The sequence below is a fragment of the Callospermophilus lateralis genome, chromosome 4 (genome assembly GCF_048772815.1).
Source record: "Callospermophilus lateralis isolate mCalLat2 chromosome 4, mCalLat2.hap1, whole genome shotgun sequence".
NCBI classification, from domain to species: Eukaryota; Metazoa; Chordata; class Mammalia; order Rodentia; family Sciuridae; genus Callospermophilus; species Callospermophilus lateralis.
The window spans coordinates 152,791,776-152,813,632 of record NC_135308.1 but is presented as its reverse complement, the minus strand read 5'-3'; the positions used below and the strand labels follow the sequence as shown (position 1 = coordinate 152,813,632).

Genomic DNA, 21,857 nt, shown 5'->3' with positions numbered 1-21,857 from the left:
TGTGAGGAAGCAGAAAAAAGAGAAGCCCTGAACTCTTGGAAGGAATGTAAAATGGTATGGCTATTTCTTAAGAAATTAAGCATACAACTACCATGTGATCCAGCCATTCCTCTTTTGGGTACTGATCCAAAAGAAGTCAAAGCAGGGACCTGAATGGATACTGGTACACTCATGTTTAGCAGCATTATTCACCACAGTCAAAAGTTGAAAGCAACCCAAGTGTCTGCTGATGGATGAATGGATAAACACAATGTGGTATACACATAGAATAGAATACTATTCAGTCTTAAAATGAAAGGAAAATTTGACACATATTACAATATGAGTGAATCCTAAAGACATTATTCTAAGTTAGCTAGTCACAGAAGAACAAATATGATTCCATGTACATTAGGTCTCTAGATTTCAGAGAGAGAGAGAGAGAGATGGTGGCTACCAGAGGCTAGAAGGTGGGAGAATGGGTACAGAACTTCACTGGGGAAGATGAAAAAGTTCTGGAGATGGACAGTGGTAATGGTTAGAAAATCTTATGTCATGGGTACTTTACCCATAAATAAAAAGTAAAGAGAACAGTAAAATATACTCTGGCTACCTCAAAAAACAGCAGAATCCCTCAAACACCACAAGCTCTGGAGTCAGGCTAACGGACATGTACTTGACATGTACACCCATGTCATGTCATGGACTTGACATGTACACCCATGTCATGTCATGGACAAGTTACTTGACTTCAATGATCTCACCTGTAAAATGGGAATAACCCTACCTCAAAGAGTTGTGAAAATGAGATAATATTTGTGAAGTTTTTAGAACAGTGCTTGGCACAAGTTAAACACTCAATAAATACCAGCTATTACTATTTGCATAGCTGAGGCACTTTCTGAGAAATAAGAAACAAAGACCTCAGATGAGCCAGGAAGTGATTTATTCTATTTAGTTATCATTATGGAGACATATGTATAATCTTTATTCACTAAAGAAACTACACAACTGTAGGGCATGGCTGCCCGCTTCCCAGTCTTGGGGCTGCACATGTGGCTGGGATGGCTCCTGGTGATCAGCCAGGAGGCGGTGCTGTGGGTGGTGACAGAAAAGGCGGACCACCTCCAGGATAGGTCCAGGACTCTTCTGCTGCCCTCATGGACAGCTCCTGCCTTCCCTTATGGACTATGGGATAGGTGTACACATGAACTTGCTCCACTCCTCTGACCTTCATTCTGATTGGCTTCTGTGCAGCATATAAGCTGTGTGTACTTCCTCAATAAACGAGATGCGTCTCCCTGGTGCCTCTGATTGTCCTCCGGCAAGGGAGGGCTGGGTGTGGGCTGCCAGTCCTGTTTGGGGTGTGCTTTCCCCGCTTCTACTACTGGTGTGTGTGTGGGGGGGCTCTTGGAGTCTGATATAATTAAATTCACATTTATCTGTGAAGATAAACCAGTTCTTCAAAATGTCTCAAGTAATTTGAGCACTAGTGTATAAATGTTCACATTAATTCCACATTAAAGAAGTAGGATAAATTATGAAACCACATCCTAATCCAAGTCTTTGCATTAGATTAGCTATGGAAAGAACTAGGTAATATGGGTGTCAGATATTTATTATCAGATATTTATTAAATGTTTACCATGTATCAGCCACACAAACATAAATACTGAATACATTTACATGAATATTAAATGCATGAATGCAAGAAAGAAAAGCTCCAAAATGTCTTTTTAAATTATAGTACTTTATGGGGCTGGGGTTGTGGCTCAAGATAAAGCGTCAGCCTAGTGCAAGTGAGGTATTGGTTTTGATCCTCAGTACCAATACAAATAAATAAAATAAAGGTATCGTGTCCATCTACAACTTAAATTTTTTTTTAATTAAAGTACTTTAAAAATGTTTTCTATTAGGCTATTTGATTAAGAGTGCTATCCTTGCCATAAAGGGCAGAAAACTGATGGTTGTGAATCTACAGAAAATAAAAACTGGAGCAAAGTTCAGCATTGTAGTTCAGCTAACACATCTGGTTAATGATGGTCATTAACCCAAATTATAATACAAAAGAAAACAGCTCAAATTTGAAATTACAAAATTGATATTATTGTAATAATCACAAAGGCTGGTAAACTTTTAGAACTGGTGTGCATGGCAGAAATAGTCATAATTTCATTTTCAACTCTGGTCTTTCAGTGATCTGAATTTAGATGTGCTTCATGAATGCTTGCAGTAATAAATCCCAGTTCCTAGAGATGCTAATTACATCCCATTATATATCAATTATACCATCACAACCCAAACTAGACAAAGAGAAAAATCATGGTTTTTGATTTACTTACTTCAAGAAAACTAAAAACAAAGAAATTATTTACATAGCCCAAATATAATGAGACAACTATATTAGAACTTGACTTAAGCAGCATAACAAAATCTTGACAATTAAAAGGAAAAAAAGTATCTTGCCTTTTGCTTAAGAAACCATCTGTATAGCTACTGCCATAGCTACAGCTGTGATAAATATAGTTAAGAAGTGCCCCTGAATTTGCTCAGTAAAAAGATTTTAAGTTTTGGATATAAGTATGATCTAATGTGGAGTTTGAATATCTGAGGTAAAGAGTCTGCCCACTTTTCCTTCAATAAACACATCTCTTTACACCTCAGAGATATGTACCCTCTTGCCTTTATGTCTTCCATAAAGACTCTTTACACCTCAGACACCTGTGTACCTAGTCTGAAAGCCACTGTTCTAAAATGAGCCAAATGTCATTAAACACACATTCTATTAATGTTTAGAATGATGTAAAACCATGTCAGCCAGAAGGTAATGTTATGTCATGCTTTTATTTTTTCTATACAGCTAAGGGGTCTCCATGCGCACAGACATAGAAGAAATAGGTATAAAAGTTAGAATTTGGACATTTGGTTGCCCTTTGATAAAGGATCAAACTTCATTGGAAAGTGTTAACAAACCTGGATAGACATACACCAAAAACTTACGTGGCTCGTAATTTAATTCTATGAGTATATTTTGTCTAAATGTGCAAATTGTAGAAAGTCATTTCCAGTCCATTAAATACATTTATTTTGACACAAAAAGAATTGCTGTGATATTAACTGTCTCCCATAGCTTGAATGTAAGCTCCATGCAATTCTGGGTTTCAGATTCCAATAAAGGATTACAGGTTACCTTGGTGCATTAATCAGAATCCACTTACATTTTTGACCATAGGACTAGGGCCAACTGGATGAAGAATAATTTCTCTGCTTCTGCCAATACTAGCAACTGTTGTGAATAAATGCATCATAAGAAAAGCAAACTAGATCTTGGGAACTCTGACTGGTGAAGGGTAATCAGGGGATAGGAGAATAAGTAATCCTTTCAGATGCCGACTTTTTAAGCTTGACTAGATGAGTAAAAGTTTTTGTAACAAGTTCTTTGAGCTCTGTAGACTGCTCCCTAGAGTACAAAAGTCATCTTGCTAACAAAGTACTCTGTTTGCCACCGCTTTTACAAGGACCATTTGAAGAATTAACACATTAAAGGTCCCACCACACTTTTCATCTAAAAGAAGAATGATTTAAGAGAAAAACAGATGCAAATCTATCTGAAGGGAGAAGATAAGATGCCACTTGGAAAACATTTATATTTGTAATAATCAATATTTAAGAGACACAATATTTGACAATGGTGATCATTCTGATCATACTATTACACTACTCCTGTGAACCGAAAAAGCCAAGTTCAAAGGCTAAAAATGATTTCAGTTAAGATGTAAAGCTCAAGTATAGAGTCTTCTTGTGACATAGCCAAAACATTAACAATATCAAACACCACAGTTACTGATTTAGACAAAAGGTGCTCTAATGAAATCCTCTATGTAACAATTCTATTTCCTATACTCTTAGGAGAGACCCCAGTGTTCCTGTATTCTCTCTGAGCTCCTTCTTATTACAGTAGCATTCTGGTACTTGCTAAGCATATGACCATGAGCATTATAAGACATCCACCAAATAAAATGGATAATATATACTGAGATGCAAAAATATGAGCCATCCATGCGTACCTCTTGAGTTTTTTGCCTTAATTGACTGTCCATATTCCTTGGGAATCAATGAATGCTTAATGTAATCTCCACCTTCATTTTAAAATGAGATGTTTAGTTGGATGTGGTGGCATACACCTATAATCTCAGATACTCAGGAGGCTGAGGCAAAAGGATTGCTGGGACTCATGGGTTTGAGTTTGTTCTCACAGTGAGACCCCCATCTCAGAAAAAAAAAATGGCAGTGGGGGTCAGGAAAGTGAGACTTTTTAAGTAGGGTATTTTTACATGTCAAATGAAGAGATATAAATTAATATGGAAAAACAATTAATGGAATGGGAAAACCAAGAGCTAATAAGACTAACTTAGCATGATGACTTAGAGAAAGAAAGAATATGATTTCTCTATTTGAATTTGTAATACTTGACAGAAATGCCCAATCTATAACATCTAAATAGTGGTAGTCTTAAGAATGCACTGTTTACAGTCACTGCTAGCTTCCCCTGTCCAAAAAGCTTTTTTTTCCTAAGACACATTCTATAAGATCCTAAAGAGTCTAATAGATAGCACTAGGAATGCTGAAACCAACACTACCTACTCAGACCTATTTTGCCAAGAAATAGGCCATTTATCTTATTGGGGACCAGTCATTTCTTTCCTCTTCTGAAACTATGTTACTTTTATGTCAACAGGGCATAATTTGTACATTAAAAAAAAAAAAACACCCCAAAACCAAAACAAGTCCCCTAAAACCAAATTTTCAGATTATGATTGTCTATCCTTGATCACTTCATACTACAGAAGACTATCAATAGAAAACAGAGCACATCAACATTACTGATAATGCCAAAAGGGAAGGGAATACCTTTATAATGTTTTGTAATGGAATCCAGCAAAAACTGCTCAAATAATTACTAATGAATAGAAACTAAGAAATTTACTTGAGATGGAGGTTGATGGGGAATGAAAAGGATGGGGAGAGAGCAGAAGGAATGATAGGTGGTTTTCTTGGAGTTTGGCAGGGCAGAGAATTAGTGATTTTAATTTGTAAGCACTGACTCTGACTTCATAGTTTCAGATTTGCCTTTTTAGTGCACTGACTTAACTTGTTAAAAAATGATCCATAAGTGTATGTTAGATTAGAATTCAATGTGGAGCCAGACTTCTTCCTTTGTTGTATTATTTTTTGACTTGTAAGAGTTTTTATGTAAGGGAGTTGATCATAATGTATGAAACTTAACATTTAGAGTTCTACGAAAGACCAAAATATCAAATAACCAAGTTAAATGTGGTCTTGGTTAGAACATATAAAATCTCTTATGGAAAAGAAGGAAAATAGTAAGCAGTAATGTTTTTAGTAGATGATAGACTTCTAAAATCACCAGCTCTCTTAGTATCTTGAGAGAAGATAATGAACATGTTGAAAACATCATGCAACTAAACATTTCTTGCAATATTATCCTTCCTCAATCACTTAAAGTCATTCTCTAAGGCACTCGCTATAAAACTGCCTCAAAAAACACCATTAAAAGGAAAGCTTCCAAATCCACAAGAGAAAAGAAACACTGGAAAATGAAAGACAAAGGAAGTGAAAGGCAAATAACCAACTGATAGGCACAGCAATAGTTAGGTGAAAAGAAACTTGATACTATACTTTGGTTTTGCATTTTTGTATTCTTCAGTGTCTGTATCCTCGTCCTCTGAGTACCAATTATCTCCTCTTCCTCCAGCCAAGAGGCCCCTGGCCGCCAACAGTCCTGCAGCATTCCCATAGCCAGTATATTTCAGCAGGCTATCCACTGCAAAACAGAACAGGGTTTTAGACAGGAGTTTATGGGTGCTTACCATCATCATCAACCACTCACACCCAATGTGGAAGTGGTTTTGCCGGACTTTCAACAAATTGTTTTATATGTTTTGAGGACTAAGAGCCTTTTTTTTTTTTTTTTTCCAGAAAAAGAAACTTAACAGCTGATCCAAACACACTTTTGGCAGAAGTGGGGCCTCTGTGACTGCTAGGTCACTGGTAAGGATCATGTTGCAATAATAAAGTTTCTGATCTTAAATCTTACATTTCTAAAATTCAGTTTAAGAGAAATGATAAGAAACTAGAAATAATAAAGGTCAAATTTGGATTTTACCAATATGGTATATAATGTATTCTTTGTAAGAATAGGAGGTAAAAATGTAAGAAATAAGAAAATTAAGGATATTAGTAAATAAGTTAGTCTAATATAGTACTCTATAAAAAAAAAAAAAAAAAAGCAACAATATGTAAACACAAGAAGCCCAATGAGAAGATAGGTCCAGAGCTAGACAGACAAGGTTCCAATTAGGACTCTACCACTTAGTTGACCTTGGGTAAGAGATCCTGCAACCAACCCACTTTTCAAATCTGTAGGAATGAAATAATAACCATCTACTCTACAAGTTAATACCTGCAAGGAATTTAGAAAAGCATCTGGTTAAATTCTTTCTTTTTCTCTAGTAATACTGGGTAAAAGAATTATTTCAGGAACACCCCCCCTCCAAAAAAAAAAAAAACCCAAACAAAAAAACACCCAATGACTCTCAGTGGATGCTGGATAGGATTACATTAGAATTTAAAGAGGCATCATGTAACCTGAAAGCCCTCTGAATAAATCTGATATGCCCCATCTTGTGACCAGTGGGTCCCCAAGATAAAGTGATTTAGATAAATTAGTGAATCAGTAAACTAGGGGAAGAAATCAAAATTCAGTGTATATAGGCATTTTTAATATTCTTGGAGGTCAGACATGAACTTAATGCATGTTCAGATACAAAGCCATTGATGATGTAGATCACAGACTTAAACCAACATAGCACTGATGCTCTCACTGCAAGCATTGCTGATAAGGCTTATTTTCATTTTTATTTTTTTGTGCTGATCCCAAGGCTGTGTGTATGTTAAACATATGCTCTATCACTGTGCTACACTCCAGCCACAGTCTTACTATTTTTTTCCCCCAGGCTTATTATTATTTAAATAAATAAGGATATTTAATGCTTCCATAAAAAATATTCATTGAAATCATTAAAGTCTAAATTGTGGCAACACAAATAAATGGTTTAAATAAAATACTTAAAAACTAACAGCGATTTAAAATGACACAAAGCATTTAGCTAAAGATTAAAATAGTTTAAGAACACAAACATGATGAAAGTCCAAACAGACTAAACAAAAGTAAATATAATTCCAAATAACTGCTTTTTTATACAGAAAATCCTTCTGAAAGCCAGTTAATAGTAAAAATGCCTGACATTTTAGTGAAAATATTTATTGTTCTTTTACTGGAGCAAACATGTGCCAACTCTTTGACAGGCAGTGTGGGTTACAAAGATGATTTAAGACACACTTTGCCTTCAAAACAGTTAAGGCCGCAGCCAATAGTTTAAAAGGCAAATGAACTTTTATTAAAGAGATAAATATTTGAAAATGGGGGTGAGAGAGAGGGAGAAAAATGGAATGCAAAATTCTCAATGAGAAGCACTGATGGAGTGTTTGACGTTATTTTTTAGTCTATTTTTGAATAAACTATAAAATATCCTATTTGATACTGGGAAAGTAGAAAAGGAAAAATGACTGACCTTGGATATTAAGGTAAGCTGCTAAGACAAAGAAAAGATTTTATGGTGGTCCCACATGTATCCTCTTACACACACACACACACAGACACACACTCACACGCACAATTTATTCTTTGTCATAATAATTATCCATATAATTATATAAAAATGTTACCGAAATGAAATAATTCAGCATTTAGGCAGAAAATTTCAAGTAGCATTTCACTACTCTTTTACCAGGATGCTAGAGGGTACTCTACGAACAGAGGCGAGCAACCAGGGCAGCACAGTGAGAGCTACATAGGTAGTCAAGAAGAAAAGAGTGGCAAAACCAATCTCCCCAGATACCATTCTCCTTTCTCTGTACAGATCTTTTTCTTTCTGGTCAAATACTGCAACTTTTAGATATCCATACTAGTAGTTTTCTCTACCTAGTGACCGTATTCCAGAGTCGCATTTCTCTATTCCTTATTCCACATAACTGCCCAAGACATCTTTGTAAAACATGATTCCTTCCATTACGGGCTAAACTCAAATTCCAAAACAGGGTCTAAAGGGCTCTTCATTTGGTGGCCTTTGCCTCTTTTCCAAATTCATCTCGTATACTGTAGACTTCTCACATCTTGAACTAGTCCCCCACCTCCCCGAATCTACTAGTTATTTTCCATTTCTTTGTATTCTTTTGCAAAGACACTCTCTGACTTTCACACTCCCTAATCATTCCCTCAGTCAGGCTACCATTTACCTGGCACATTTCTCTCTTAGGGAACTTACTACAGTATAATGAAATTATTATTTTTTTATATTGGGAAATACACAAGATGGCATACGTTCTAGACTGGATTTATAGAGAGCACAAATACTGCTCTTTTATTAAACATTTATGGGGCATTCATTTTCTGTAAGGTTCTTTGTTAAGCATGGTGGGGATCCAGAGATGAGTACAATATGATTTCTAGCTTAAAGAGACTTAATGTCTAGAATTCAAGCTCAACCAATAAAGAATGACAACATAGCAAATGTCAAAAGTTTTAAAAACAGAAATAAATAAAACTGCCATAAAGGAAAGAATGTTTTACTTTGCTTGTGATGGTCAGAGAAGTCTTCAGAGATGAGGCTCAAGCTGATCTTCAGGGACACCCCATGATAAAGTTCACCTCATGATAACAAAAATGGGAAAGCATCCCATGAATAAATAAGGCATTTAGTATGATTAAGCAGAAACAGCTGTAAAATACACTATATAGGTAAACTATAATTTGGATTTTACTATGCCGGTGACAGGAAATCATTTAAAGTTTTACATGAGGGAATGACAAGATTATATCTGTTGATTATATCAGTCCCTCTGTTAGCTATGTAAAAGATAAAATGAAGAAAACCTGACTAGAAACAGATTTACTTAAATAGTTTAAGAAAATAATTTTAAGGGCCTGTACCAAGGTAGTGGTGTGGGAACAGAAAGAAGGGGAATAAATAAAAGAGGTATTTAGGAGGTAAAATAATACGATGTGATTATTAATCTGCAGGTAAAGAAGAAATTTGGGGTAATCCTAGCCTTTTGCCTCTAGCGATTAAATAGAAAATGTGACTTTCCCAGAAAAATTGACCAAAGGATAAAGAAAATGTTGGGGAGAATGGTAATGGAGATAATGAACTCAACTTTAGACTTTAGTTGAAGTCACCTGTGAGAAACTCAAGTGCAGATGTCAATGAGCAGGTAAATAAATATGACAGGTTCAAGAAAAAGGTTGGGGCTAGAGATAGAGATTTGGGAAGCTACTCAGCAAAAAGGCTGAAGCAAAAGCCAAGGAGAGAATTAGATTACTCAGGGAGCAAAATAAAGTGAGAATGAGGCCAGAAGATGACTGTAGAGAGCACTGGGAATTAAATATGGAAAAAGACAGGAATCAGCAAGAGAGACTGAAAAAAAAGAAAAGAAAAGAAATGGAGGAGGGGGGAATCAATAGATAATCTAGAAGTGTGTGGTAGCACAGAAACAATACAAGTTGTCAGCACTGTCAACTGTTGAAGAGTTATAGGCAGATATAAAGATGACCTTAGAAATTGCTGGCTTTTACCAAGTTGAAGACTGAGTAAGGAAACTGAAAAGAAAAACAGATAAGTCTTACAAGATGTCAAAATCTGAAGGACAATGATATGTATGTATATAGTTTGAGGAAAGCACATGGGGAGAATAAAGAAAAAAAAAGTATAGAGTAAAAACTGATGAAGCAAAGCTTCTGCAAAGACAGGAAGAGAAAAGATCAACAGGAAGAGAGAATGTTTAGCTCCAAGCTAGACACCTATTCCTCTGAGACTTAAGTGGAGATTAAAGTAAATTTGTAAGTGTTGGGGGCTACATGCTGAGGGAGTTGAAGTCTAATCTCTGAGCAAATATGTTTAAAGGGGCGGGGGGAGAACCCCACCAAAGCAGGAGACTATTTTCACAAATTATTTTCTTTTGATTAAACTACATAAAGTCTATCTTTATGTTTCCTGTAGAAAGAACCCAATTTGCAGAGTGATCCTAAAAGTTTAGTTATGGCAGGATTAAGAGAACAAATTGGTGGCACAAGCACAAAGTTAGCCTTTTGGCCACTATCAGCTGGAGATGCCACTTTGCCTGGCACAGATGAGTATTTAAGACACCTGGAAGGTTCCTTTTGTGCCTAATCTTCCATAAGATTTTGCATGCTGTATCTCATCTTATTTTAATTTCCTTCTTTACTTCTATTCTCTGTGTTCCTAACCCAATTTGCTTACTGCTTACAGTCTCTACCTTGCCGTCTGAGCTTTGAGCATTGATCAAAGTACCTTCCTTCACTTTCAAACTTAGCTATGCCTATCCTAAAGAGGAAATCTCAGTTACTCTAACAAATTATTTGAAATCTATTTCATTTTGATAGTCTCTCCAAACCCAACTTCCAAAAATCTGATGACTTAAATTGAAGGTAGACTCTTTTTTTTTTTTTGGCCCAAAGTTTTATATTTGAATTAGCTGACATTTATAAACAGATTTTATGTAACAATCCAGTATTCTAGTTTCTCTTGAAAAACTTGGAAATTCTGGTAACACATCTGATTGTTCATGGTAACAGTAAGTTGAAGTTGAACTGCAACATCCCTTTTCCAACCCCCTAGTGTCCCCACTGTCTCTCCAATAGTGAGTTGCTGGAAAGTATCAGTTTTTATTCATCATCTTATATCTATTAGTCTACCTGGTTAACTTTTTTCTTTTTTAATTTTTTTTTGTAATTGTAGATAGACAGATGGACAGAATGCCTTTATTTTGTTTATTTTTATGTGGTGCTGAGGTTTGCACCCAATGCCTCACACATGAGAGGCAAGCGCTCTGCCACTGAGCTACAGCCCCAGCTCCCAACTGGTTTACTTTTATCACTAGCCTAGCTGAGTCTGTGACTCCTTAGGCATTTGAGTCTGTGACTCCTTAGGGCAGAGACCTGTTTATCTTATGTATCTCAAAAATCCCATGGTTTAGCTCAAAAAATATTTTTGAATGATTGGATTTTTATTCCAAAATAATACATCTATACACCTGTGCTAATGTGGATTTGCTTTTGGGCTCAAAGTCATAACTACAAAATACTGGGTCCATAAGGGAATAAAGCCAACCATTTCAAATGGAAGAAAAATTTATAATAAATGAATATACCACATGTGCTACAACAGTAACTCATCAGTAAGGTGATTATAGTTAGATATATATTTAGTTATGCATTTAGCTAATACAATATTTAGACATAATAATGGTAGGAGAAACACACTTCATTTTAGCCTTTAAAAATTTTTTTTTATAAAGTATATAAGGGATACATGTTCCTTGTTGAAAAATTATAATACAGAGAACTAAAAAAGAAAAAACCCACCAGTGATCTTACTACTCAGAGGTAACAATATCAATAATAAAATATTATCACATCATATTAATTTTAATATCTTGACAAACCTTATTATTTATTTTTATTGTGGCACTGGGGATTGGACCCAGGGACACTCTACCCCTGAGCTACATTCCCCAGCCCTTTTTTATTTTGAGACAGGGTCTCACTATTTTGCCCAGGCTGGCTTCGAACTTGTGTTCCCTGCCTCAGGCTCCTTAATCATATTGATTATAGGCATGCACCACCAGGTCTGACTTTGAAAACCTTTTTCAATTAACAGGTACATACACAAGTGCTTTAGATTTATGTACATACACATACTTAAAAAACAGATTTTTGATCTCAGAAAAATTGATTCAATTTAGTCAATACTTATAGACAACTATACACAAGACATTATGATAACCACTTTGTTCCAAGATAATAATTCAATCTTTTTTCAAAGCCATTAAGGAAGAAAATTGTTCAAAAGAACAGAAGAAACTGAAATAATATTAACCTTAGAGGGTTCTTTTGAAAATAACATGACTTACGCATAGAATGTCAGGCACATGATACCTCTACTTCATAAGAGCTATGCTTATTACCATTATGATAATGATCAAATCATGTTGCTAGTACACTATCTGAACAGGAACTTAAGTATTCAGATCAATGTTAGAAATAAAGTTGAGAAATGCAGTTGACTTAAGAGTTTTAGAGAAGTGCACTTTTTTTTTAATATATATTTTTTAGTTGTAGATGGACACAATATCTTTATTTTATTTTTATGTGGTGCTGAGGATCGAACCCAGTGCCTCACGTGTGCCAGGTAAGCGCTCTACCACTGAGCCACAACCCTAGCCCCAAGAAGTAAACTTTTTCATCTTCAAATTATCTATCTCATAAAACTTGAGTCTTTCAAAAAAATAGAATAAAAAATATACTTATATGGGATTTTATATTAGGATATTTATAAACTAGAAGAAAGAAATACATGTGAGTATCTGAGCTCCTTTATTTAAAGAACCCAAATTAATACAGAATATTGAAATTTTCTGGGAACTCCAATTTTCTCCTCCCTAAACCTCTTTTTTTTTCAATTGTTCTTTTTAGATATACAGGACTATAGAGTATATTTTGACATATTATGCATACATAGAGTATAACTTATTCTAACTAGGATCCCATTCTTGTGGTTGAACATGATGTAGCACCTGAATTATTATACAGACTTTTCATAATGGCTCCAGGTCCTGCCCCATCAAGATTAAGAAGTTTGCGTTAAAGATACAGAAAGTATAAACGTATGTGCTTGGCAATGTATCTGTCTGTGTGTGTCTTAATGAATTCAGAAGCATATAAAATGCTTTTTAATTTTTTGTTCTTTGGTACTGGGGATTAAACTCAGATTCATTTTATTACTGAGGTACACCCAAGCCCTTTTTATTTTGAGATAGGGTCTCACTAACTTGTGTTATTCTCCTGCCTCAGCATCTCAAGTAACTGGGATTACGGGTGTGTGCTACCATGCCCAGTTTATAAAATGTTTTTAAATTGTTTATTTATATTGTCTTCTCGGCCCCTCTAATATGTTAGATAGTAAGCTCTGGTCAGGGTGGAAAAAGATGGCTACTACCAACAGGAAAATTTCTCAAGTTCCCTCCAAAAGATAAAAAGCAGGAGGCAAAGAGAGTTTAACCTACCTCTCTCTTTGCAAAGGACAAAAAGGAATTCAGCAGCAATTTGCTTGACTCCAAGGTCAACATGTGTCATGAGGCGCACCAGCTTATTTCTCACAGTTGAGCCAACTTCAGGTCGATTTGTCACATCCCTCAATGGTGGTAAAACCTGATGGCACAAATGAAAAAACCATCATCAACTGAGGGTACCTGAGTCTTTGAGGATGGTTGGTCTTGCAATTGGTCGGTCTTGCAATATTTACTGGGCTTAATTTTATAAGAGTGAAAGAATAAACAAATATATGTTAGCTTCCAAATAAAATTAAACAACAACCAAAAAAACCAAACTTCAAATAATTTGACGCCTGTAATGAGGCTTCATTTGAACAGCATCATCTCTGCTATATCACCAGGGTCTCCTAAAGGCATTTCCAAACTTTTACTCATCTCAGCACCTGGAATGCTGTTTCTTGCCCCTATCAAAATCCATTTCAAAGTCCGATTCAAGTTTCTCCTTTGTCCACAGAAACTTCCTTAATATCCAGAGTCATATTGATTTCTTCATTATTTTAAGTCTGAAGCATTCACTAAAAAACTACACTTATGCTTTCTTGATGTTTATAATAAAAAACTGACTATTATGGGTTAAGCTTCCCTAATAAGAAAATCTGAAGTGCTTCTAAATCCAAAACTTGTTGAGCACTAAGAGGATGCCACAAATGGAAAATTCCACACATGACAGGAAAATTGACTTCATGTGACAGATCATAGTCAATCATGGGTAGATAAAATATTGTATAAAATTACCTTCAGGCTGGGTGTGATAGGGCACACCTGTAATCCTAGCTACTCGGGAGGCTGAGGCAGTGGGATTGCAAGTTTGAGGCCAGCCTGGGCAACTTAGTGAGACCCTGTCTCAAAATTAAAAAACTTTTAAAAAGAGATGGGGATGTAGCCCAGTGGTAGAGCACTCCTGGGTTCAATCCCCCATATCAAAAGCAAAAAACAAATGTAACAAAATAAATAATCCTTCAGACTATGTGTATAAGGTACATAAAAAACATAAATGAATTTCCTGTTTGGACTTGGGTCCCACTGCCAAAATATCTCATTATGTTTATATGCAAATATTTCAAAATCAACCTAATTTCAAACATTTTTGGTGAGAGATAATCTGGGCACTTTCTATGTGTTAGTTGTGGTAATAGAGGTATACGTACATTATTTATAATCCTTGCAGTAACTCTGCAAAGAAGTAACAACAGGACTCTCATCCCTATTTTATAGATCTATCCTCAAAGGGTTAGTGTCACTTGCCTACTTTGTCTGTTCCTTTGTTTGCTCACTCACCCAAACGTCCACCCAAATACTTCTCTCTGGCTGTCCTATGAGAGAAGCTACTTTGTCTGAGCCCTTTTCTGTCAATTCTCTTCTCTCTTCCTGTCTTGTAAATCTTGGAATATTCAAGGGTTGAGTTCTTGAGCAACTCTTCATTGTTATATTCGCTCACACTGTTGGTGGTCTCATTCAATTTAATAGTTTTATACAATCTCTACCTCCTCATGACTCTTGAATTTATGTTGGCATGTTCATTTTATGTTGGCATGTTGATTTCTTCCTGACTTCAGATTTTTTAAAATCACTGAATAGAAATGTATTATAGGATTTTACAAAGTGCTATGGAAAGTAATAGATAAATGTAAGGACAAATTATATTAAAATTAACTTTGATTTTTAAGATTACATCTACAATAACAGAGAATATTCAACATAATACAATATTTAATATGCTGCGACCACCTTCTTTACAGACTGATTACAGAGCAAATCAGTGTCATGAAGACATCCCTCTAACCTTTATGCTAGTGCATTTCAAATGTACATTCCAAATAACTATGGATGTTGTTAAAATGCAGATTCTGATTCAGTAAATCTTGGTGAGACCTATAATTCTGCATTTCTTTCTTTTCTTTTTTTTTTTTTTATAAACACTGGTGGCAAATTTGTGTGCAAATAATCCAGTATTGTTAACTATCCATACAATATTGTTCAACAGGTTTCTAGAACTTACTCATTTTATGTAACTGAAATTTTATTATACCCATTGAATAGATATAAAATCCCTAACCAGAGAATCTGACGTGCTCCCAAATCTAAAACTTGTTGAGCCTTAAGAGAAGCCACAAATGGAAAATTCCACACGACAAGAATATTGACCTCATGTAATATGTCACAGTCAATCATGGGTAGATGTTATATTGTGTAAAATCCATACTATTCCCCAAGCCCTTGGTAAACACTAATTCCACTCTGCTATGACCTCCAGATTTTTATAGACCCCTCAAATTTAGCATGTCCTAAATGGGACTCTTGATGCTCCCACCAAAGCTCCTCATACAGTTTTCCGTCTCATTAACTGTTAATTAAAATTCATTCTTCCAATTGCTAAGTACGAAAACCTTGAAAATATCCTTCACTTCTTTTTCATTCCCCATATCCATCTACTAGCAAATTATGTTGGCTCTATTTCTGAAACACCCATAATCCAACCACTTTTCACTACCAAGTAAGTCTAAGCTACCAACACTTCTCACCTGGACGAATATCATAGCCTCTAAGTGGTCCCTGCTTCTATCCTGCTACTTCTACGATTCTATACACAGCAGCTAGGATCATCTTTTGAAAGTCAGGTCATGTCACTCCTCAGAGTGCTCCAGTTTCCATGACTTCCCATCTCTCTCATAGTAGAAGGTAAGGTCCCCATAACTCCCTTATGAGGTGACATACACTCATTTCCTGCTACTTCTTTGACTTTGTTTTTACTATTCTCCTGGCTTATACTACTTCAGCTACACAGACTTCCATGGAATTTCTTAAACATGCCAAGTGTTTTCTTACCTCAGGTCCTTGCATTTACTGTTCTTTCAGCCCAGAAACGATTTTTCTACAAACTTGCATGGCTTTCTCGCTTAACTTCCTTCAAGGTCTCTGTTCAAATATCACTTACAAAAGAATTCCATGACCACCCCTTCACTAACCTTAGCATTCTCTCCTTTGCCACCCTACCCCTGCCTCTACTCTAATTTTTTTTTTTTTAAAGAGAGAGGTGAGAGAGAGAGAGAGAGAGAGAAAGGAGAGAGAATTTTTTTAAAGAGGTGTTTTTCTTTTAAGAGAGAGTGAGAGAGGAGAGAGAGAGAGAGAATTTTAATATTTATTTTTTTTAGTTATCGGCGGACACAACATCTTTGTTTGTACATGGTGCTGAGAATTGAACCCGGGCCGCACGCATGCCAGGCGAGCGCGCTACCACTGGAGCCACATCCCCAGCCCCAGAGAATTTTTAATATTTATTTTTTAGTTTTTTTCACCGGACACAACATCCTTGTTTGTATGTGGTGCTGAGGATAGAACCCGGGCCGCACGCATGCCAGGCGAGCACGCCACCGCCTGAGCCACAACCTCAGCCCTCTACTCTAATTTTGCTCACAGCATTGACCACCATCTGGCATAATATATGCTTTTGGTTTACTGTCTGCCCCCTTCTACAGAACTTACAGGGTAGGGATTTCTTTCTTTGCTTATTGCTCTCTTTCCAGTGCCTGGAATATTATGGTTCTCAATAAATATTTATTGAATGAAGGGAAAATGAATTAATTCCAATAACTTCTATTAAGTGATATATTAGTCTGTTTTATTATTATAAGGAAATACCTGAGTTGGTTAATTTCATGAAAAAAAAAGAGGTTTATTTAGTTCATAGTTCTGAAGGTTCAAATTCCAAGACTGTGTGGCTATATCCATCAAAGACAGCTTTGGTAAGGTGGAGAACAATATCATAATGGCAGGGACATGTGTGAGAGGGAAAAAAATCATACCTTAAAACAGGAAGCTGCAATTCAGTGGGGGGCTCACTCTTTAAGAACTTGCTCTCAGAAAATCTCAAGGGTCTCACAAAGGTTATCTTTATCCCTCAGGAGGGCAACTCCTCCAATGATTGAAGAACTGCTCAACTCCCAACATCACCACTGTGGGAATCAAGCTTCTAACACATGAACCCTTGGAGGACAAACCATACCCAAACTATAGCAGGTGGCTGTTATATAGTGAGGACTTGTGCTAGGAAATGAGGGTAGACACAAAGTCAAGTAATAATTTACTATGCACCCACTATATGCCAGACCTTTTGTGAAAAATATTACTTTATTCAGTCAACTAACCTTCTTCCTTGCCTCTCTCTTTTTCTATAGCTAAGTGCCTACCATGAATCAGAAAGTACTGGAAACATTGGAGATAAGGCTATAAATAAAAAATGAAAACTAAATCTCAGAAAATTGAATACTTTACCCAAATGTTATAAAATTCATATTTCAATATATCTGGGAGGGTAGAGCACAATACAAGGCACAAAGTAATTATGCAAAAAATTATTATTTGATTATGCCAACTGTACTCCCATTTATCTCTCATTTCTAGAAGAATGAGATGTAATAAATATAGCATGTGTCCATAGTCCCACAGTGCAAAATCTATATTACCATGTAAAAGTTGTTAGCTATTTATTTTGGTTCCTTTTTTTAAATGTAATTTTATTGTTGCTGTTGTTTTCTACCACTCCCCAACTACATATGTATTTCTCCCTTAGTACTACCCTCCAACAAGTTTTACTTTGATAAATTGTGTCTAGTTTTTCTTTCAAATCTACTAAATACACACCTCTTCTATAAGCCTTTCAAGACTAATTCAACCTGAATAAGTAATTTCTACCATCTGTTTTCTAACTGTCCATATATGGAATATTCAAAACCAATTTTCTTTGGGTATATGCGAGTTGGATTTAATTAGGTATTCAGTAATGACTGGCCATAATAACTAGAGTTTCATTTATACTATTATCAAGGGTAATCAGCTATTATATATATTTTTTTTCTCTTGATCTTGGTGTGTAGCTCTGCTATTGAGCTACCACATCCAATCATTTGGTACTTTTAAGTTTTGCTTTGTTGATCATCATAGTCAGTAGGCACCCTCCTCAGAAGCAAGTTGAGTTCCGTATATGCTTGTGCTATGATTTGGGCATGATTTGAATGCAAACCCCAAGGTCCATCTTAGTCCCTAGTTTGGTAGTGCTGAGAATGGTGAGACCTCTAAGTGGTAGGGCCTACAGGGAGGTCCTTAGGCCACTGGGGAACTGCACTTAGAAAGGATTAAGGTAAGTTCTGTGGGACTCTGAAGCTCTTGTGAGAGCAAGCTGTTGTTAAGAACAAACTTGACTTATTTATTCTTTGGCTTTCTGTTTTAAGATGTGATTTATTCTTCCTGCATATGCATCTGCCACAATGCCTTGTGGCTCTCATCAGAGTTGAACCAATGCCAGTGGTTTGTCCTTAAATCTCTAGTGCTGAATAAACCAGTTTTCTTCATAATGTTAGCCTGCCTCAGGTATTTCATTACAATAATGAAAAACAGACTAATATAGAAAATTGGTACCAAAGTGGCATTGCTACTATAACTATACCTGAAAATGTGGAGGCAGCTTTAGAATTGGGAGATGAGTAGAGAATGGAAGAGTTTGGAGGAGCAGTTTTTTAAAAAGCCTCAAGCTGGGCATGGTGGCACATGCCCGTAATCCCAGTGGCTCAGGAGGCTGAGGCAGGGGCATCACCAGCCTCGGCTATTTTAGGAGACCCTAAGCAACTTAGTGAGACCCTTTCTCAAAATAAAACATAAAAAGGGCTGGGGATGTAGCTCAGTAGTTAAGACAGCTGGAATGAAAAAAAAAAAAATGCCTAGCACGCTCTAAGCATATAGTTATGGGAGATTCTATTCTAATAAGGAAGGGCTCAGAAGACTATGGAACTAGTTTTTGGTGAAAATGAGGATCTGAATAGAAACTGGAAATAGGATCATTATTGTTACACCACTGCAAAGAATTTGTATTGCATCCATGCCCCAAGACTTAGGGAAAGCTGAAATTAATAATGATGGACTAGAAATTTCAAAACAACAAAGCATTCAGGCTGTGACATGGGAATTACTGGCTGCTTTTAGTCAGATTCACAGCAAGAGCTGGGAGCAAAAGGAAACAGAAAGATTTAGAGAATTCACGCTCTGGCAAAGGAAGCAGCAAAGAAAAAGAATGTAAAGGTATAGCCAAGGAGGACCAGGCAAAGGGAATGTTTGCTAAAAAGTTTAGCAGGAGGAATGTTAACTATCAAGACAACTGAAAAAGGCTTTGAGGGCATTTCACAAATCTTCTAGGCCACCTCTCCTGTCCCAGGCCAGGCACAGCTTTTTGGCTTCTACATAATACTGGCTCTGCAGACATGAAGAATGCAGGAATTACAGAATCAAGGTGGCTTTCACTGAGATTTCAAAGGAAGGCCAGGGAAGCCAAGCAGAAATATGCTACAGGGTCAGAGCCCTTTCAAGGAGCACCTAATGGAGTGATGCATAGTAGATATGTGGGAGTAGAACCAAGGTAAGGATCCTAGACAGACAAGAGTAACTAGCAACATGTCATACCCATCCAGGAAAGCCACCCACATCAGTATGCAGTCTTGTAAGGTTGTGACCAGCAAAGTTGTAGGGGTGGGAATGTTCAGGTCTTGGGGACCAACCCCTTGGGTCTGCCCTGCTGGTTTCTGGTCTTGTTTTGGGGCAATTCACCCTTTGTATTAACCTATTCTTTCCTTTTGGAATGGGAAGGTATATCCCATTGTATACAATGGCCTCCCACCATTGTATGCTGGAAGGAGATAACTTATTTTGATATTCTAGGCTCACAGCTAGAAAATGAGCTCACTTTGAGTCTTAGATAAAACTCTGTTCTTTTGAATTAATGCTAGAATAAGTTAAAACTCTGGGACTATTGCGGAAGGAAAAGTTGTATTTTGCATTGAACATTGAGATACAGGGGTAGAATGCAATGGTCTTGATATGGTTTGAGTATATCCTCCAAGTTTTCATATGAGTCATTAAGAGGGTGGAAACTTAATCCCATTATGGTGATTAGAGTTGGCACCTTTGAGAAGTGATTAGGATTAGATAAGATCATGAGGGTAGAGCCTCCACAACTGAATATTGGTGGCTTTACAAGAAGATGTGGGGGAGAGACATGAGAAGAGACAAACACAAGTGCTCTATCTTCTCCAAGTGATGCCCTACATCTCCTTATTCTGCTAGCAAGAAGGCCATTGCCAGATGTAGTCCCTCAACCTTGGACCTGCAGAACCATGAGCCAAAATAGTAAAGCAATTTTCTTTATATAGTTGTCTGCCTTAGATATTTTGTTATAGTAATGAAAAACAGATTAATATACTTTGTATCTTTATCTTTTTACCTGTTACATTTCACCTGTTTTCCTATATTGTAGTGTTTCTTGAGGACAGAAAGTAGGCCTCACAAGCTTTTGTATCTACATTATACATGGCTCAAGACTTCCTATAAAGAAGCTGGTTTTGGTTGTTCAAGTTAGAGACAACAAAATCTAAACAGTTTGCCTGAATGATGATCTCAAGATTATCTTTGTAAAAGCATAAAATAGAGAAAATATAGCATTTTCATGTATTATTCTTCACCAAGCCCTCTTAGTCAAGGTAGAATGTCTTAACTTAGAAACTACTACAAATGATTAGTTTATCTTGCTTAGATGATTATTTATGTGTTTATAGCTTTCTTTTCTTTCAATGGAATGTGAATTCCTTAAACATACAGTCCCAACTTTCTAATTTCTCTTCATCAGCACTATGCATTAGTATTTACTAAATCTTATCATAAATACAGACAGACAAAATAAACCTGGTTCATTTATTAGGGGAAATTCTATGAATAAATGAATAATGAGGTGAATGGTAGCACCATATATTGAAATGTGGAACGAAGGGGAAGACTAGGTTAGGGACATAGGAAATCATATAAAGTTTGGGACATGTTAAACTTAAGTTAACTGCTACATATTCAATGGGAGGAGATGAGTGGGCAGTTCAGTTCAATATGTAAGTCTGGGGCTTAGGAAATAGATCACAGCTAGAGAGAAAAACTTGGGAGTCATCAGCACACTCCCAATCAAAACTCCTGAATAAGATCACCAGGAAAGTAGAGATGAGACAAGGCAGTATTGCCTTGGGGCACTCAAACATTTACAGTTGGGATGAGAAGCATCAAAGAAGAGGTTCTCTACGGTGTCTAGAAACCACATAAAGAAAGAATTACAAGGAAGAGGGAATACTTAGACCAAATGCTATTGGATAATAAAAAGAAAAGACTTGAGAACTATTAGTTTGGCAATATTGGGTTGCTGACTTTGATAAACACCTTTGTATTGGAGTAGAAAGCATGAAAGCCTAATTAAAGAGGGTCCAGGAGAGAGTCAAAGGTTAACTACAAAGAATATAAATGAGGAATACAGAAACTCTTTAGGAACACTGCATAAAGACAAGCAGGGAAATGGGAAGACATAGAGAAGTAGGATTAATATAAAGGTTTTTTTTGTTGTTGTTTTAAGAGGGAAGATGTGTTTGGATGTTGGCAGAAATAATCTAGTACATTAAAAAAAAATGTTGAATATAAGAAGGGAGAAGAAGAATAAGTATAGAACAAAGCTCATCAGGTAAAAGGGAAATGGATCCAGAACAAATGCTGGCCACAGACAGTAGTGGGGATAATTCAAAGACTGAGAG

At 36.3% G+C, this 21,857-nt stretch overlaps 1 protein-coding gene across 6 annotated transcripts in view; it reads right to left on the bottom strand.

Moving 5' to 3' along the window:
* The window catches only part of Ric8b (RIC8 guanine nucleotide exchange factor B), a 108,605-nt gene that overhangs the window by 21,917 nt on the left and 64,831 nt on the right, over positions 1-21,857 (bottom strand). For all 6 annotated transcript variants that reach the window (XR_013091244.1, XR_013091245.1, XM_076855066.1 and 3 more), the window contains exons 7-8: positions 13,204-13,348; positions 5,680-5,824 (exon numbers count right to left, since the gene is read on the bottom strand). Coding sequence is in view for 4 of the 6 variants with exons in the window: in XM_076855066.1 (XP_076711181.1) it covers positions 5,680-5,824; positions 13,204-13,348 (290 nt within the window). In the remaining 2 variants the exon portion in view is untranslated. The remainder of the gene's footprint in view (positions 1-5,679; positions 5,825-13,203; positions 13,349-21,857) is intronic.